General features: G+C 30.9%; 1 protein-coding gene and 1 pseudogene across 2 annotated transcripts; one reads left to right on the top strand and one right to left on the bottom strand.

Annotated features, from left to right (window-relative positions):
- The first annotated feature begins 3802 nt into the window (after positions 1–3802).
- LOC111296561 (uncharacterized protein At4g06598-like) lies at positions 3803–9575 on the top strand (annotated as a pseudogene). The gene is made up of 5 exons (XR_016328759.1): positions 3803–3979; positions 5411–6157; positions 6994–7069; positions 7185–7311; positions 9350–9575. The product of XR_016328759.1 is annotated as an uncharacterized protein At4g06598-like (transcript).
- Positions 9576–11006: 1431 nt separating this feature from the next.
- Positions 11007–11719, bottom strand: LOC111296552 (COBRA-like protein 6). Its single transcript, XM_089745512.1, has 2 exons — positions 11581–11719; positions 11007–11443 (listed from the first exon to the last, which is right to left on the bottom strand). The coding sequence occupies exons 1-2, from the start codon at positions 11623–11625 to the stop codon at positions 11132–11134; spliced, it is 357 nt and encodes a 118-aa protein (XP_089601638.1). The 5' UTR covers positions 11626–11719; the 3' UTR covers positions 11007–11131.
- Positions 11720–20825: the final 9106 nt, after the last annotated feature.

Here is a 20825-nt window from a genome sequence, read left to right as displayed (position 1 = left end):
GTTTTAAGCCTATGCATAAGACGAGATAAGTAAATTAATTATAATTTTATTATATATTATATTATTTAAAATCATTTAATATACAGAACTTGACTTTTTTATTATAAATTTACAAATTTGTGAGATATACTTAAATTATCTTTTTGCATCTTTAATCTAAGAAAATAAAATACATATATTTTCAAAGAAAATAAATACATAGCACAAACAAAATAATAAAAAAAATGCTTATAATATAATTGTTAAGCAGATGCAATACATAGCACAAACAAAAAACAATTAATTTTAGGCAGATTTTTTTTTTTTTGGTTAAAATTGCATTTTGCAATTCTATACCAAACAAAGTCACTCACTATCTTTCATCACTCTTTCTTAATTTTTTTTCTTCTTCTTCTTTTTCTTGATTTTTTTTTTCATATTTTTGCTAAATAAAATACATGTAAGGAGATTAATGGAAAAAAGCACATAATATGCTACTAAGAAAATGATTGAAATATATGATATTAATTTTCCATACTTATTCTTTTCATTGAAAATGTATTTTATAAGCTTACTTCTATATTGAGCTTTGTCATTACTTTTTTAACTACCCATGCTTTGAAATAAATTCTTTTAATTTTTCATTGAAAAAAGAAAGAAAAATAAAACATATATAATATTCATGAAATTTGAATCTCTTCAAGGGTTTGAGCCTTTTCCTCATGCATTGAAGAAGAATTATAACAAAAAAAATCCAAAAATATTATTAATCCAAAAATATTATATATAATATTAACTATATATAAAATATTCCCTAAACATAATTAGTTAATTGAAAAGTACATTTATTTTATTTGAATCAAATATGGTTGTATCAAATAATCAAAAATCATTTTTTTTTACATGAAAACTAGAAATATATTATCGTTAATTACACTTTGATTATATTTTCTTTAAAAAGTAAATATAACTAATTTAGTCAAAATCAAATTAATTATGAATTAAAAATAATTAAGAACAAGATTCATCAATAAAATTAATTTAGTCAGAATCAAATTAATTGTTTTAATTGGATTTTTTTATTAAATCCATAAATATGTATAACTTTTTTTCAATTTTGTAGATATTTGCAATTTATCTTTAACAAGTGGAACAAAGATTTAGATCAATCTAGATATTCTTGAAGTCTTAATAGTTTTATAAAGGTATAATAGCTTATATAATTTCTTTTTAAATTAATGTTTTTATGATAAATTAATATTTTATTTTATTCTTTCTAGTATTTACTTTGTTTAAGTAAGATTCTGATGTGAAACTTTATCGCACATTGCATAAAAGAGTACATTCAAATGAGGTTTTAATGTTTAAAAATAGAAAGCCTTTGTTGGAGATTAAAGCAATAATCACAAAAGCCAATGTGCAAGGTATTTGAGTAGTTTTATTTCTATGGAGCAACATAACTTTAAAAATGATTGATTTTACATGTATATAATTTTAATTAATTATTTTAGAATTGAATATATACAGGAAAAATCTTTCACTGGTAAAGTAACTACATGAAAGTTGATATCACTTTTTATTGTTATTTTATGTCATGTGGGTGTAACAAGAAGTTATCTAAAGTTGATGAGAAATTTTAATGTTATTCCTGCAATGTTGATATCTCTAATCCAACTCCAAGGTAATTAATATTTATATTTTTTATATTTGATACGTAAAAAATTATTATTTTATGATGATAATAAAAGTATTTTAAATTATTATATTATATTTATAATTATAAAATTTTATATTTTTTATAAGTATAAGTCGAATATTGAGACATATAATAATTCTAAAAGAGCGATATTTGTCATGTTCAATACAGAAACTAAAAATTTAATTAAAGAGATATTGATGATCTTTTATGAAATATATATTAAGGTATTGAGTTAAAAATTATTTTAATATTTTTAAAATTCAAATTAATTGAATAATATATTTATATTTATATTTATATTTATATTTATGATTTGAAAAAATGGAGATTATAAAATCTAAGAGATATTCAAAGATGTCAATGGTAAATTTTGTGTGTTTAAAATGAGGGTAACCAAAAATATAATCTTGAGACAAGTAGTACCAAACTTATGGTGAATAAATTGTATGCTTTTGATCCTATGCTTAAATGTTAAAAATTATTGGAAGATATATGTATAAACTTGTTATAATGATTATGTTTGTTATAAAGTTATATAGTCTAGATTATAACTTAATTGTCGTCAAATTACATATTGTTATTTTATCTATCTCTTTACCTTCATACATGAAATTTTTGACTCATCAAGTAAAATAACACATACTTCAAAGATAACAAAAAATGCTAGAGTATCAATTGTTGCATCTTTTTTTTAACAACAACTTATGAAAAACTTTCTTATGAAAAAAGTTTTTATGTGAGATTGATTTTAAGGATGAAAGTTTTAATTTATTGAAATCGAAAATATCATTGTCTTTTGTTTAGAAATTATTTGGATTTAATAAATTATAGTTTGAGTTCTTTTTAGAACTGATAATAATTACATAAGTATATTCAATATATAATTAATTAATTTTATTATATTAAAATATATAAATTTAAATAAAAATGATTATCTAAATTATGAATTGTTTTTAAACTTCATAAATTATATTATCATTTATAAAAATTTATATTTATATAAAATTTATTAATATATGAACATATTTTTGTACATTACACGAATTTAAACTAGTTAATATTAATAATTTAATCCAACAACTTGCACCACTTTCCCTCCACTTTACGTGTAATAAAACTCACCCAACTCACTAGTAACAAAATCCAACCATTTTGCTCCCATTTTTCACTAAAAAAAACCAAATAATTAAATAAATAAATAAACACAAAAAATCCTTTTTTTAGTACTCCATTTCCTTTCTTAGGACCACAAAATCAAAATTATTTAAAATTTTATTTATTAATGTCAATCATAATCTATTTTTAGATTTGATATATGTAAATAATTATATTTATTTTTTATATTAAAAATTTAAGATTCGAATTTAAATTTTTTTAGTTGAGAGAAGCATATATTATTGATGATGTTTAATATGTTGGTAGGGTATAAGATGACTTAGAGGTCACATAAAGAATGTCCTGTATCGGTAACAAAAAAGTACAATCAAGAGACATCGAAATTAATTCTCTAAAATGCAATCTAATACTCAAATTAATCAAGTATTCAAGGTGTTTTTAGAGAGATAAGATGAATTACAGATAATACTAAAAAAACTTTAAAGAGAAAGATTCAAAATTTTTTGCATTTAGGTCTTACATGTAAGAGAAAAAGCTATAACGTGATCAAAGTTATTAACCATTGAATGTGAGTTGTATTCCGTGATGTTGTGCAAGTTAGAGACCAGTTGGTTTAGGTAAGAAGTTAATTATAAAATAATATCTTAATAGAATGTTAATAAAAATTATTGGATAGATATCGATTTGATTAGACACAACGATTAATTTTATTGATTGAGTAAATAAATATAATAAATATAAATTATTTAATTAAATATTTAATAAATAATTATATTTATATTTAAAATTGATTACTCATTTAAGATATAAATTATTTTATTTTATGTTACATTAATGTAATTACTATAATCCCACAATTTTAATTACTAACACCTATCAAGTACTAAAAAGAACGAATGAGAAATTGGTGTGGGTAGGATGTAATATAAGTATTTTAGAGGGGTTAAAACATGGAAATATTTCTTATTTTTTTCAGATTTTATTTTCAATTCAGCCACAGATTTCACTGCCGGACTCCAACGCAGAGAGAGGGAGAGAGAAGAAGGCTTTAGGGAAAACGAAAACACCAAAAAAAAAAAAAACCCCAAAAAAATGGAAAAAGAAAACCCTAGGAAATAGTTAGCTTTCGATTTAGAAACGTTGAAGCGTTGCATTTCAAGATCTCAATTCTTCAATCCTTGAAAGGTAATTTTTTTCATTGTTTTTTTTTCTAATTTTATTTATTTTTTCAATTACAAATTTTATAAAAAAAAGGTTCTTTTGTTTGTTTTTCTCTTCGATTTTTTTTTTCAAGTTTGGTTTAATTCATTTTCATCTCTCACATTGTAGCATTTCCTTTTATTGAATACCTAATCTTCAATTCTGAGGCTTTCCTTTTCTTTTTTGTTTCATGAGCTGCGTTTTGGGTTTTGTTTATCTTAAATTTTTTTAGGGCTATGTTTGGTTGCCGAGAAAATGTGGAAATAATAAGAAATCAAAGTTTTTCAGGATTTGGGTTTTCACTATTCCATTCTTTGCTTAGCTTAGTTGATGTTTTATTTATACATTTTTTTGTTAATTAGGACACAATTTAATTTTGGATTTTTAACATTGTTTTTGTGTTTGGAAAGAAATAGTGCCAGAATCACTGTTCTAAGTTCATTTGAATCTGTTAATTTTGAGAGATTTTTTTTTGCATAAGGTAAACAATTAGATTGTTTAGAGGTTGTTGTGAGTGTGAGGATTATCATGATCTATTTCCTGTAGACGTGTTTTCTATGGCAATTTCGTTGGGGACGATATGCATTTGGGGATTTTTCATCTTTTACATTGTTTTCTATTTTGATTTTGTAATTTCTTTAAAGGATGGGCCATCAAGTGTGGGTTTACTTCCTTGCTTCCTGGTAAAGGTAGGATTTTTTTTAATGGGTCTTTGCTACAGTGCTCTGAGAGACTTTACTACATATGCAACACTGAAAGCTTTTGAACGAGATATGAATATGATTACACATCGGAGACAAGAGTGTTTGATGGATATGGGGATATGTTATTTTATGACTCAGTGTTTTTTAAGAGTATTTATGACTATATTTTATGCACGGTTCAATTAAAACAAGCAATTAATGATCCTTGTAAAAGATGTTGTGCAATGTTGCAATCTTCTACCTACAAAAATAAAAGCACATAATTCTTGTCACTGTGGTTCTTTTTTTTATTTGCTTTTGCATGCATGCTAAGATTTAGTGAATGGAACTGCGGACAAATTGATGTTGATCTAAGATGTATAGTCATGTTGCAAATAATTTGTAATGTATGAGTCACTAGCTTTTTTTATTCTTTTTATGTGATCTTTCCATTTGGATTGAACCTTTTCCGGAATGTCTCCCTCTTATGATATGCTGTCTATCAAACATGAATGTTTTTATGTTTAGATCATTATCTACTTTATAACAATAGGTTTGATGCATGGTACAATCTATTGTTTTTCTGACTTTCTTTGTTGAATGGAGGGCTTGTGTCTCTTGGTTTGTGAAGTGAAAATGTCACTGCAACTCTTTTTCTGGGACTTTCATGTTTGCCTTTGTTCTTATCATAATTGATCTATTTGAGGATCTGTCTCTGCTGTGCTCTTTGCAGGAACTTGTTATTCTTGGCCATGGCAAACTCCAAGGGGTCAACAAACATAAGAAATTTTATGTTTACAGGAAAGCATGCTTTACTTCCTCCAAAATGTCCATTTCCTGCGGTCTCCCCAACATATACGGACTATGTCCCCAACAATGTAATTGGATCAAAAACAGTTCAAAAGCATAGAGAGGGAAATACAAACCACCAGCGCACTTCTTCTGAAAGCCTTCTGATGGAGGAACAGCCTTCTTGGCTTGATGATCTCCTTAATGAACCAGAGACTCCTGTGCGCAGAGGAGGTCATCGACGTTCATCGAGTGACTCTTTTGCGTACATCGATGTATCTAATGCTCCTAACCTAGATTATGCAGCTCTGAATGAGTACAGATATAAAAATATGATTTCTGCACCATCTTGGGCATCTCGGGACTTTGGTTATCACAGTCACAAAGATGCTTGGCTTAGCTCTTTCTACACTGATGTGAACTTGGTAAAGCAAAAGAACAGGGCATGGGATTCATCTTTGAATGCAGTGGTTCATCCAACGGGGCTTCCTTCATTTAGAGAAGGCACTATTTTTCAGGGTTTAGGATCATCATGTGCGCTAAAAGAAGTAGAGGGTGCTTCATCAACAGCAAGTGAAAAACAAGATTCTGCTGAATCTGCCCCTTTTGTTGCAAAAACTTCTTCTGAGAAAAAGGATAATTCACATGCTAAATCTTTTGCATCTGACAGCGATACAAAACGTGCGAAGCAGTGAGTAGCCTATTTTATTGTTCCAAATGTTGTGGTTATAGAACTATTATAGTGAAGTAACGTATAATGTTTTCCTGGTTGCATCGCTCCGTCTGCAACTTTTTTTTCTTATATCTGATTTTCTGCATCTGCATGCATTGAACTAAATCTCACATTGTTATCAAGATCTTTGAAAAGTTACCTTTTATGAGGTTAAGGAATGCTTATAGTTGCTTATAATGCTGCTAATGTTGTTAGCAATTAATTACTTTTGCTTATAATGACCAAATTGAGAACGACAAAGAGCTTGTCAATTAATTTCCAATGGGATTTGGAAATGATGCTAGGGCATGGATCTGCAGGTACCCTAGGAATGACTGCATTAATTAGATGTTTCTGCATTCACTTTCTAGTTGATTTATGCATTTCTTGGCCTTGTACCTCTTGTTCTTTGGGGAAAATTTTCAGATGAGTATTTACCACAAACCAGATAGATTTGCACTTTTGGTTTCCTCAAATCCTCTTTGAATATAATTTTATGGAACATGAGTCTGCTAATGCTTCTCTGTAGTCTGTATTGCTGGTTTTTTCTGCATATACACACACAAAAGGATAACATAAATAAATATTCTTATGTTATCGCATTCATTCTTTCTTTCTTCAAATTTTCTTATTTTGTTGTGGCTGGTGTTTAATTTAGTTGATATTTCTTTTGTTAATAACTAGTCACTTCGATTTATTTTTGCTGTGTGAATATTGAAGTTTTTTTCAATCAAAATACATATTTGGTTATTACACCAATGCCCTACATTGGTAGAAAATATTTGATTACAGTACTTTGTTACTGTTTATTGCAGGCAGTTTGCTCAACGCTCAAGGGTGCGTAAACTTCAGTACATAGCTGAGTTGGAAAGCAATGTACAAGCTTTGCAGGCAAGAATTAGTCCAAACAGAACTTTTTTAACGTTTACTTTCTTTTGAAATCGACTTAGAGGTTTGAAACAGTATGCCTTACAATGAAGTGTTAATTATGTTTTTTACTTAACAGGCAGAAGGATCTGAAGTTTCAGCTGAGCTTGAATTTCTCAACCAGCAGAATCTCATTCTTAGCATGGAGAACAAAGCTCTTAAGCATCGTTTAGAGAGTTTAGCACAGGAGCAGGTTATTAAATTTCGTAAGTATCTAACCCATAACCTCTAAGGCTATGATTGTATGTTGTTTTTCTGCATTAACTATTGCATGATAGCCGTTTTCTTCTACCTTCTGATTATTTGTATTTAGTCCATATTTTGAATCTGTATGAATTGACATCATAGGGATACTAGATCCAGTTAGATTTATTATTCCATAAGTTGCCAATGAAGATGCTTTAAAGGAAAAACAGTATTGGCAGTACAAACTTTGACCAAAAAAATTACTGGAGAGTCAGTTTGAAATAGTTTGAGCATGAGTGGTTAGATATAGTGAAATTTATTATTACATTGTAAAAGGATTTGGAAGAAGGAAGAAAACGTATGTAGAAATTATTATTAGCAGCACTGGTTTCTCTGATCATGGTTTTGTTTGTTACACTAATAAAAGATAGAAATGTCTTGCTGTGCTCAGTATGGGAGGCATTAAGTTATGTCTTGACTCATGAGCAAGGCACTTTCACTTGTTTTCCTTTCATGTTTAGGGGGAAACGGGGTGCTGTGGTCCATGTCATATTCTTGGTTGTGTTCTATGTCAGAAAAAGTGAGTAAATTTCATGGGTGGTCATTGAACTATCACCGATATTCCAAATAGGTCATTGAACTTTAATTTGTCTCAAAAACATTGCTAAAATTTGTTAAGTGTACCAAATGCGGGCACCCTAACAGATTTTATCTAAATTTTTACAGAAAAATGACGTGACTATCATATCATTTGTCACATCATCTGCCACCTCATTTAACTAAACCAATATAAATCATAAATTATTTTTGTATTCATTTGGCTTTTTTTTCTCTTTCTAAATTTTCTCAATCTCTACCTTAATCTTCCTCTCTCTACTTGCCATTTCTGGCCGCCACACCTGTCACCGCCGGCTGCTGCTGGTCACCAAGGACTCATTTTGATCTCTTCTTTCATGTTATCCAAACGGATTTTCAAAAAAATTCTCCTAAATCCATAGATCTGAGATTTTAATCTGAATTTTAAGCCGCCGAAAACCTGCCTTGCCACATTCAATTGGCCTGACATTTCAATATGTTCTTCCTCTCTTTTTGTGCTCTTCCTCTCTATTGTTTTTTATTTTCAATCCCCTGTTATCACCACCGATATTGGTTGTTTTGACTTAACTACAAAAGACTGGTATTGGTTGTCCTATGATCTCAATTGATCCTTGCAATTCATCTGCCCTTTCAAGCGCACATCCTCCTAAGATTACCAACCTTTACTTGCACTTCTCCCGGATTTTTCAACCCAGAATCAGCTGCTCTACCAGGGCCACTCCTAGGTTCAACTTTAACTGAACTTACCTTGTCACTCAGACCCTTCTCATCTTTTTGTTCCTTATCCGCAGATAAACCTTGAAACACATTGCTTTTACCCTGATGCACAGAAGATGAGGAGGGTGTGCACAAAGGGCTAAGTGCCATCCTTCTTGTCTATACCTAAGTCAATGCTCATGTCATTTGTACCACTCCATCTTCTTAGCACATTCTTTTCAGCAACTGCAGGCCCAGATGATACTTCAGATGAAAGTCCTCAGTTCTAAAGAATTCCCAACGACAATGGGTTTGCCTCCAGAGCTTGAGGTCTCCAGTTTGTCCTCAAAGAGATTGATTCTGTCCAGAATTGATTTTGGTAAAGATGGTGGCTGACTGAGTGTAGTTAAATGAGGTGGCAGATGATGAGGTAGCCATGTCATTTTTCTATCAAAATGTGGATGAAATCTTTTAGAGTGACTACATTTGGTATACACAACAAACTTTAGTGATGTTTTTGGGACAAATTAAAGTTCATTGACCCATTTGAGATATGGGTATGGTTCAGTGTCTACCCATGAAATTTACTCGAAAAATTGATTTTTTGCTCCTTAACAATGTATTGGGTATGAATAATTATGGAGAAAAGGCCAATGCGTCTAAGAGGCCATCATTGGTCGGTCTTGTGATGAACAATAATTATTTTAATTGATTAAAACAAAATTGAATTGAATGAAAACTAAATTATGCAATCATTGTTCTCAGTTGAGCAGGAAGTATTGGAGAGGGAGATTGGTAGGCTACGAGTCTTGTACCAGCAGCAGCAAAACCAACAGCAACAACAACCATCATCTAGCCATCGACGCTCAAGCAGTGCAGATCTTGATTCCCAATTAGCTAACCTCTCTCTGAAACATAAGGATGCCAGTGCTGTATAACTGGTCCACTCCACATTTAAATATTTAATTTAGCCAGAACTCTTTTCGTGCCACTACTTCAACTGGTGCTGCCATGCTGACCAAATTTATTGTTTCCCTTGTGTGGGATAAAACCAAGATCAACCGGTCTTGGTGCCTTCCTTCTACCTGATCTTCTCTTTATTTTTATGTCGTCTCTTAACCCCTCCCCCCTTCTCGTTTTTCCTTCAACCAATTGATGTCTTCATGTGCACCTGGTAGTCATTGCCAGAAAACTGGATTTCAGCCGTATGACTTGCCTGAGGTGGTAAACATAAGGACAGGTTCCAAGTTTAACTCCCTCCTGTCTGTTCATCAGTGGATATGATTCAGAAATTTTATGTGCTCCATTTCCCTCCATTTTTAGTATCCACCTAGTGGATACCACCTTACTGCAGAGATCCTTAGGCTTTTTGGGTGTGCATTATTTATAATGCATAATGGTAGGAAAATATTTCTTGTAAAATGCTTTTAATGAAATCCATGTTGTTTTTCTGGGTTCTGTTGGCTATAATTTGCCTGGTTTTCCCCTTCAGCTTGAAGATAGTTTGGTTTGTGCAGGTTTGCAATCAAGGAGGTGCCCCCGTACTATCTATTATTTATAGTTCCCCCTCTCCCTTTCACCTTGCCACTATCAGGGACATTTCCACGGCCAAATTCTTTTGGAGGGTTAATGTCTGAATTGAAAAAGTATATGTGAAATATGATACTGCATTCAAGCTGGCCTAGCCAGTGGTCACCCCTACAACATTTACTGAGATGCAAGTATGTGAACCAGCGATGAAACCATCTGCAAATTGGCATTCTGGCAGTGAAATTCTGATTCTCCATTTGGCTATTGTCATAGACACCATAAATAAGCTTTTACCATCTCCTATCGTCCTATGGCGAATTTCTGTGTTTTTCAAGTGCTATGGCTGGAACCAATGGCTTCCTTTATACGTCGCGGGGAGACATAGAACATAAGCAAATTACCTATAACGTTTGGAATTGCAAGTATCTAAAAAGGATGTTAGTTATCTATTTAGTGACGAAATATGTCACAATCTTTCTAGGCATTCACAGTCACAGAATTAAAGTGTTCTTCTGGATAAGTGAAAAGCAAAGAACTATAAAATCTAAACCGGGTAGGAAGTTTTCTAATAGTTCTAAGTGTATAAAAAACTCAATAGCACTATGAAAAATGATTTTTTACAATTGTGAAGTGAAGCCTCTAATTGCGCATAGATATTCACTTTTTCAAAATATAATTAATTATAAGCAGCAACGAGGAAAAGATAAAAGAAAGGCTGAATTTGGCACCATGTCCAGTGTTAGGGAGCCATGGGTACTGATCAGGAGGGGGCATAACGCACTCATCACCATTAAACAGAATTCTTCTTGGGAAACACCATCCATCTCCGAAAGTGAATAGTATCCCTTGATCTTTGGGCAGCAACATTTCAGTCTGCATATTTCCACTTTCACCTTCCTGCAGCAGCATGTCATGTAGTACTGAATCCCCCAAAACATCCCTGTATCATCTGCACACATAAATAAAACAGTTTCTCGCTCAAATTTTCCAATCCACAAAGAATCTACCGTAGCATCTCTACTGATGATTGAATGAGCTTTTATCTAACTTACTGATATAGCCATTTTGGTTTAGTGGCTCATAGTTGAAGCTGAAAATTTGTGTCAAGAATTTTAAGTTCGGGTGTAATGCCACCAAATTCCACTGACTGTAATTCTTCAAAATATTCATATTATTCACTGTTATCTTCACCTGCCAATATTCTTTGTAACTTTGTTTCACATGCCAATGGACCCGTATTGGGCACATATGCTGCGAACACCTCACTAGAGATGGTGGCTCCTGATTTGGATCTGTTATTTGTTGCAACAACGATGTTGTTTTCCAGACCTGTTTAGACAACATATAAGGCAACCTTAATGGAATTAGGAATGTCAGAACCTATGAAACTGTCTGTAGGTGTTCTTATGCAGCTTCATGGGGAACAAATATGTTAGATGATGAAAGAAGTAAGTTGGAGGATTTACTTTACACATTTTGCGCCAGGTAGTTCCTGGCAGCTGCAGCTGCATTTAGGACAAGGAACAATTGAGCTATCGTAGAATGCAGATAAGTAGACACAGCACATTGGAGAACTTGATGCCAGAAATTGGGAGTAGATGCGGGTCACATTCCATGTCCCCGCAAAAGATCCATGCAAAAACACACTAGAAGGAATTACTAGATGGCCATGTTGTGCTCCAATGGTATTCACAAGTATTTTTAAAATATTAATCGAACCGCATTTTCTTAATCAACATACTAAGATTCAGTTTGTTTCAATTAGGTTCACATGATGAAGGAAGAAAGAAAAAAAAGCATATATAGTTAATTAGTCTGTTACATTGACAGCTACATAAAATTGTAATAGATACTGGTTCCGAAAATGGTAGAGCACGTTGAAGATGCATGATGATATATCTAGATGTCCTGTTAAGAGATTATATTTTTTTTGTACTTGAGGTTCTCAGTGAATTATAATCACTAAAACTAAGAGCCCAACATTCTACCAAGAGATCACATGGCTGTTGGCAAAAGATTATAATTGAGAAGAACTTAACAGGAGCTTAAGTCCACCGACGGCCTCCATCTGAACTATACCTACTTGGTGCAACCTGAAATGGTTTCCCACAGGTATAGCCTGGAATTCCAAAAGTAAAATTTTCTGGCATTGTAAAGTCTGAATTGTTGACAGCTCCAATATTCATCTGAATAACTGCGGCATAATTGGTAGGGTCTTGTATCATGGACGATAGGACACCTCCTTTGCAACAATTAGTAGTTTGCAAGTTATATGGGGCTCCAGGTAAAAGGTCAATGATCAATGGCTTCTTCTCACAACGATGAGGAAGCTGGCGTCCCTTGAACCTAGAGCAGTTCCCTTGTTCTATCGCCTCAGCTCCCTGCATGCTCCAAATGGCCTCATCACCTTTCCACTCCCAACCCAGTCTCTAGCCAGGCCGCTCGATATAATCGGAAGTTAAGTACTGATACCTTCACCTGCAATTATGTCGACTTCCCACAGCCATGACAATGAATCCATGAAACAAAATTATGTATAAGGGCTTAAGCTTAATGCATCTGCTTGGATCACTCTCTTAGCAGATTCAATATACTACAGTAAAGTACTGGCCTGTATCACTAATAAAAAAACCCGAAACACTAATTTCCTTCACTGTATTATGAGTAGTTGAACTTGAACAAGAGCATGAACATGAAGCCTTGACTGACAGTTGGACTCTAAGTTCTAACCAACCAGAACATGACACGTTAACCTTAAATGATTCTTCTCTTGCTAAAGACGACATTACCCCTACCTGGGATGATGTATTGGGCAACAATTGGATAACAAGTCAACAGTTTGTGGACCCCAGCTGCCCCCTAAACACAAGCGAAGACAAACAAACGGACATTCTTTTCGACTAGGCCGAGCAGTGAACATGCACCAGAGTTGACTCCTGTAAGATAACACTTTTTCAAACTTTTATGAGTTAAATTTTTTTTAATTTCTTAATATTTTGTCCACTGTTATGTGGCATCTAAAACCCAAAAGTAAAAAAAATGAAAATTTGACAAATTTAATGCAAGAATCAGAAAATAATAGTAAAAAAGAATTGGAGAGGGAGAAACTTACATCATTTGTATCAGAATTGGATTGCAAAAGATCCCATTTAATAGTTATGTTGGCATAAGGAACAAAGGGTCATATCCATCTGCATTTGGATCAAAATCAGTCTCCCAAAAAAAATTAAAAATTCAATGTACATTTTCAATAAAAGTTGACTTTAAAACAAAAAAAAAAAAAAATGAAAACCCAGATTGAAAATACTTACATGAAGGTGAAACTGAGGTACTCAAAAGAAAGAAGATCAAAGTCAAGACCATATCTACTGATCTTTGAACATCAAAGTAAAAAAGGGTCATTTTCAAAAGCCAAATTTTAATTGTTCAAACTATGAGCTAAAAAAAGTTTTTTTTTTTTTTTTTTGTTGTTTCAGTCCTTGAATATAAATCTGAGCAGCAAAAGAAACAGAAAAAAGATTAGAGAAGTGTTTTCATTGGTTTGTCTGTTTAACCCAATATATATCTGCTTGTAAATAAGATTTTTTTCAAAATTTTTTTATTTAAAAACAAATTAGGGAATAAATTGTAATTAATGTAGTGAGAAGAATTTTCTTGGATTTGCCAGATTTGGGTATGCGTCTATTTCTAGGTTCTGATCTGTTCAACGTTTCGATTCAATGCTCCATGCGTGTTATCCAGGTTGGATCAGGTTTTTTTTTTCTTTAAGAAAAATTAATGGAGGTCCTTAAAAATGTTTTAAATGTTAAATTTTCATCAAAAGAGAAAAAGTTATGATTAAATTATGTTTTATCAGTTAAATATTAGTATTTTAATTTTTTTTCATCTTCGATATTTGCATAACACTAGAATATTACTTATTATTATATAAAATCTTTAATTTATCCATTTTTATTGTTATGTGACATGATTAAATGAACAAATAAAAAATCAAATTTATTAAAAAATGTTAAAATATGAGTTGAAGTTAGGATTATTTGTTCTTTGGGATAAATGCAAAAATTTTTTTAAATTTATCCAAGAAGCAATTCTATTTTTTTGGATAGGTTTTCTTTTTGGATGATTTGATTAATATAATCAGCTAATAAATTATCTTTGGTTTAATTTCCTAAAAAAGAAAATTGGTTTAAGAAGGCAAAAACTAATGAAGATGATGAACTTATGTTCATAAATTAGGCATGCTTAATTAAGAAATGAGAGTTATAAGCATAAATCTCCAGCTACTATAATGTTTACCAAAACATACCATAAACATCATCATTGTAGGATAATATTCTTTCATTATCTCTTTCCCATTTTTATTAAATTATTATATATATAAAAAAATTATTTGATACAAAATTTTTTTAATTACATAAACAAGATTAAAAGGTCGGTTGATATCATTAATTCCAAATTAGATGAAATTCATGGGTTCAAGTGGCTGCCAAGCCCTCATGGAATAGTAGCAAAGACTAGCATTTAACAGTATCACAACTCAATATTTGCCTTACCTGAAAAGAAGGGAGATGCTTGTTAGGAATTAGATAAATGTATTGAATACCGGGCAGAAGAAAGATGGAAGTTTTGTTAGGGGCAATTTCACTTAATAATCATGCTCTTGAAGAGACAACTTAGGGTAATTCATACATGGAGGAAATAATGATTTGAATAAATGCCAAGGAATTAACCAAAAACATGAGATAGATACCTAAAGAAAGTGAACGTTATTATTAACACATGAAAATTTTCTGATTGTCAATGTCAGTCATGCATGTCTGCGCCTTTTGACATTGTCCTCAGTGAATAACTGCTAATTACTATTGTCAAGGGCACTCAAGTCATCAAGATCTGCAATGCCTAACAAGTACCGGGTGAGCTTTACACGCTCTTGGTCAGTGTCTATGTTTGCATGAGCTTTCCTGAATGGCTTGATTGTTTAACCATTCTGTGGGTTCATCACAAAATTTCTTGGCAGATCATCAAACATTATAGTGTTTTTTGAACTTTATAACTGCAAATATGAAAAGAAACTGCAAGTCAGAAAACGAGCCGCAACTCATTGACTTGATTTCACACACAACAATCTAAGGAAGCGAGCAAAAAAACAGCAAATTTGGTTTTTTTATATGTCTCAGGAAACTGAGCCCAAATCATACCAAGTGGTTTGCAATCAGAGATTCCACGAGAATCTGATTGAGCAGTGATCATTGCTAAATGGTCTAGGAAGACAGTGATTTTGTAGTTTGAATTGTCCATTACTCCAAGCTGTCCCTTCTTCAATTCAACCCATTTCATGCTGGAGAAAGAGAAGGAGAAATTGATAAACTTTAAAAAGCTGTTGGATATTATATACAAAAAAAAGTTTATAGCATGTACACGCAGATGTCACGGGTCGAGACTCAAGCTTCGAACTCGCGAGGCTCCAGGACTCGGGCATTTACCTTTCCGGCGTTTCAAATCAGTCTGACCGTCACGGTTCACACCCTTGTGAGGTATTGTCCGCTCTAACCCCCCTGACTTCACGGTTTTGTCCTACAAACGCCTCACAAGACGGAGATGGTGTTAACTCTTTTATACCCCAGTGACCTTCCTATTATGTTCGATGTGGGATTCAGGACTCCCCCTTAGGTCCGTGACATTCTCCCGCACCCAACCTCGTGACGCTCTCGTTACGGAGACTGATCACTCTGCCTACCTCCCTTGAGGTACTTGGCTTGGATCGAACGGTTTAGGGCTAGCTCTGTTACCAATTGTCACGGGTTGAGACTCAAGCTTCGAACCCGCGCGGCTCCGAAACCCGGACATTCACCCTTCCGGCATCCCAGATCAGCTTGACCGCCACAGTTCACACCCTTGTGAGGTATTGTCCGCTCTGGCCCCTTGACCTCACGGTTTTGTCTTACAAAAAACGCCTCATAAGATAGAGATGGTGTGAACCTTTTTATACCCTAATGACTTTTTTATTATGTTCGATGTGGGATTCAGGACTCCCCTTAAAGTCCGTGACACAGACACCCAGATACAAAAGAACTGAACACATATATTGATAAAATGATGACAAATCCTATAACATTAAGGCTTGAGATATGATAACTTTTAGGCTTAGATATGACAATTCTGATATGAATCTCCAAATAATAGAAAATGTAGATGTCGCTAAGCATGAGTTTCTTTAGTATAAGTAAACATATTCTGTCGTGGAAAACAACTAAAGGAAAAGAAAATTGATTAATAAAACCAGACATGGTTGCAGATCAAGTCATGATATCATACTCTGCATAAGCAGCCGTAAGAAACTCATGAAGATCTGCAAAAAATATTTTAAGCATTTGCTACTCTCCATACATGTCAAACGTATGAAGTATAAACAGAGCAACAATAGACTTACAAGGCCGCATGAGTTGAAGTGGATTCTCTGCTGTGGACCGGTGATCAAATAATGTATATAGTCAATATCTAAAACAAGCAGTTTCTTTCCTTTATGGCATGGAGTTTTTAGTTCAATCTAGATTTAAAATAAAAGAAGAGACATATCATCAACAACTTGTTGCAAGAAGTGTTTAAAAAGATATAAGAGTAACTTGCCCATATAGATTTTAAATATCAAATGAAAGACTCCTAAATATGGAAATTAGAATTCAAGAATCACTTGGTGTTGGGAAATACAAATGGACAACCATGTTAAGTCAAAGCCATTGTTAAGAACACGGTTATACTAAAGCCTGGCAGAATCGGATTTAACAATGTAAGGAACCCATTTTTTTTTTTATGAAGATAATGTATGATACCCATTTGAAGACCACAAATTTATTCCTCTTCACCAAATCAATTTCACATATCCGTCTTTCATAATGCTCAAGCATTTTCTATTGCCAAAACAACATAGAAGCACATGAAGGTTGAACAAAGGACAAAAACACTTTCAGACATGATACTCTCTGTCCCAAATTTATTAAACATCAACTAAGAAATAGTGTTTTGAAGAATCAGGGCAAACATAAAACACCAAGGAACAATGACCAAGAAATGTCCAAAGCATTTCGACATGTTTCACACAACATTGCTTCCTTTGTTCAGACAGGGAGCGTGATGGAGTTTAAATGAGTTAATGAAGATGTTGATACTGGGAAACAAAGTGATCCATGAGCATGAGGTGAATCGGGAATGTGTCGAGAGACAACGTTGGTAAAGCTGATGAAGAAGATATTACGGACACCATTTTTCTTTCCCTTCAGTTGCTCTCTGGTTTTTGGCTCCTAAAGCTATAAATTTGAGCTTAAAAACCGAGACTTCTGTTATTCAACTATTGATTGATAATATTAAATAGATACACTGCAAACTTTATTAAGATAAAAATTAACAATAAGATCAAATGCAACCTTTCAAATCCAAATTCCATGAAAGATATTAAAGGGAAGATTTAGTGTAGAAATACTAAGAATCCACGTAAAATATAAAGGCAATTTGTTAATACACGAGATGATATGATATTCTTTAATTCTTATTGACGTTTTGTTAGCCTCCTCAACAAATTTTACAATATATAATCAAAATAAAACAAAGAAAGATACGTGAAGTTAATTGTATCTTCAAAACTTTTTAAAAGATAAAGTGGTTGGATAAATTTAAAGCTCTGTATCTTTTTTTCATTTTCTTAGGCATTCCAGTACACCTCCCTAGAAAATATAAAGAGAAAGACACATCCAAAGTCTCAATCTCACGCGGCCACTTCTGTCCCGCTAGACAGGGCCCGCGCTTGAAACTTCGAAGGCTTTTCTACCTCTATATACTAATGTTCGGTCCCCACACGGTTGTAAATTAAATATTTTTATTTTAAAATTAAATTATTTAATTTTTTTATTTTAATAAAAATTATAATTATCTAATTCAATTGATTATTTAATTTTGATTACTTTTAATAAAATCTCATATTTTAAATTTTATAAAATAATAGTAAGAGTATTTGAATAATTCAATATGTAATTAATATTATAATATTTTAAATTTTAATATATAATTTAATAAAAATATTATAATAATTTTGAAACAAAATGTTATATCTCAATTTTTTATGAAACATTTATAAAAGTATTTATATAATTATGACATAAGATATATTATAATTAATTTGATCAATTATAATAATAATGGTATTTTCGTAAGTATGGTTTAAGATGTATTATATTAATTTTGGCCGTATATAATAAGAGAGTTATTTTTGTAATTATGATAAGATAGTATTATAATAATTTTGATCAATTACAATAAAAAAGATATTTTTGTAATTATAATAAAAGGATATTTTAATAATTTTAGTTATTTATGAGAAGATAAATATTTTCGTAATTATAATAAAAAGATATTATATAAATTTAAATACATGTCAAAATCATATCAAATAAACAAAGAAATGTTATAGTAATTTTCATGAGAATTGTTTTAATATATGCTATTTAATATTAATAAGTAATTTAATAGGGATATTATAGTAAATTTCAAACAACATTTCACATGTCAAATTTTTATGAAACAATGGTAAAGGTATTTTAGTAGTTTAATATGTATTTATTTTTATATTATGTTAAAATTTTATATATATATATATTTTGGTAAGAAAAAAATCTAGGAGTAAATATGTTGCTCAATCTCTCAAATAAGAGTAAGATGTGTCGTACCTGACAACTTAAAACAAGTTTATATGTAATTTAATAAGGGTATTATAGTAATATTTTAATAAAATGTCACATGTAAACCAATGACAAAGATATTTTAATAATTTAATACATGATTAATTTTATATTATGTTAAAATTTAATATAATATTTAATAAATATATTATAATAATTTTGAAATAAAATGTCATATATTAACTTCCTATGATATACTCATAAAAGCATTTCCGTAATTATTATATAAGAGATATTATAATAATTTTTGGCTAATAATAATAAAGATATTTTGATAAAAAAGGCATCGTAATAGTTTTAACTAAATATATTAGGAGGAATATTTCTATAATTATCGAAAAAGGATATTATAGTGATTTTAACTAATAATAAGAAGATATTATTTTCTTATTTTTGGTCAAAATATATTATATTAAATTCAAACACATGTCAACATCAAATAAAATCTTAATCTATTCAATGAAAAAATGAAACATCATAATTTTTTGTTGATTTCTTATAGACATCATATCTAGATAGATAAAATACTTCATTAGATAATAACTATAGCCGTGTAACAACCTATTTTCTAGGGTTTACATAGTCCCATAATTGCTATTGTATTATTATAATATAATTTATAATTGAAATTAAGAAAGTTTTTTTATTGAAAAAGATTATGTATTTATTTTGATTTTCTTATACCATTAGAGAAAGACAAGTGAAGAAGAATTGTCCATAAATTTACAGTAAATGATTAATAGTTAATAGTTAATGGTTCCAATTTTTTTGTCCCACATTTAGAATATATATCATTCACGTAGGCATTGGCATACCATATCCCAAAACTTGAGATCAGAAAAGGCAATGAGATAGTTGAATCTGTTTCTTTCCCACTTCCTTTACTTGGCCTTTTCTTTCTAAAAATATTTTTCTTCGATCTTCTCTTATGTTCAAAATTTTTTAAAAAGAAAAGTTGAATGGGAAAGGAAATAAATAACAAAAAAGAAAGAAATTAATGAAAAATAACATGAAAAATGATAAAAAAAAAAAAATCTGTTTTGATTTGGAAAAGAAAAAATATTTGGAAAGGAAAACAATAAAAAAAATAGAGAAATCGTGGAGAAGGAGAAATAGATATAATGGATTAAGTAATTAAGATGATGGATTAGATATAAAGTAAATAAAAAAACAAAAATGAAAGGAAAATAGATCACGTGAAAACTTCCGGTACATTTCCTTCTTTCTTTCAGCCCCTTTTCCTAAAAAAAAAAAACTTAAAAGGGCAAAAAAGGAAAAAAAAAAACGTAGAAAGAGAGAAAAAGATGTAATGAATTAGGTAATTAAGATGATTTTAGGTACGGATGAATATAAAATAAACTAAAAAAAAAAAAGAAAGGAAAATGAGAGGAAAGTAGTTCACGTGAAAGCCTCCAACACATTTCCTTCTTTCTTCCATCTCCTATTGTCCTTACTTACACACCGAAAGGCAAGAAAACTTTTGTACTCTCTGAATCTTTAGTTCATTTTTCCTTTCATAGGCCCACCAATACAACTTCCTAAAAATCAAAGTAACCAAAATATAATAGAACCTATCCATAAAGCAAAAAGCATTTTGCCCATTTCACTTCAAAGTTATTAAAGTTTTTAACACTATTTGAATATTTTTGTTAAATAATTTTATTTAGTTTATTTTAAATATAAAAAATTTAAAATTTTATTTAATTTAATATATTTTATTGTTCGATTAATCTAAAAAAATTAACTAAACAGATATAATTAATTTTGGTTAATTAATTTTTAAAATAAAAAATTCAATTTAATTAACAAAATATAAAAAATAATGTAATTAATTCAATTTTAAATAATTAAATTTAAAATTAATCGAATCAGTCAAATAAATACCTCTATTTCTTTCTAGCTAGCTTCGAATCCTCGTCTTTGCTCCCAATTGGGCTGTCCATTATCATCAAGTCAGAGTCTGTTTCAACATAGATTACACT

Source organism: Durio zibethinus, chromosome 16 (genome assembly GCF_047325235.1).
Source record: "Durio zibethinus cultivar Kanyao isolate XHJ-2024 chromosome 16, ASM4732523v1, whole genome shotgun sequence".
NCBI classification, from domain to species: Eukaryota; Viridiplantae; Streptophyta; class Magnoliopsida; order Malvales; family Malvaceae; genus Durio; species Durio zibethinus.
Note: the sequence above shows the minus strand (reverse complement) of the source record. Positions and strands in the feature narration are given on the sequence as shown.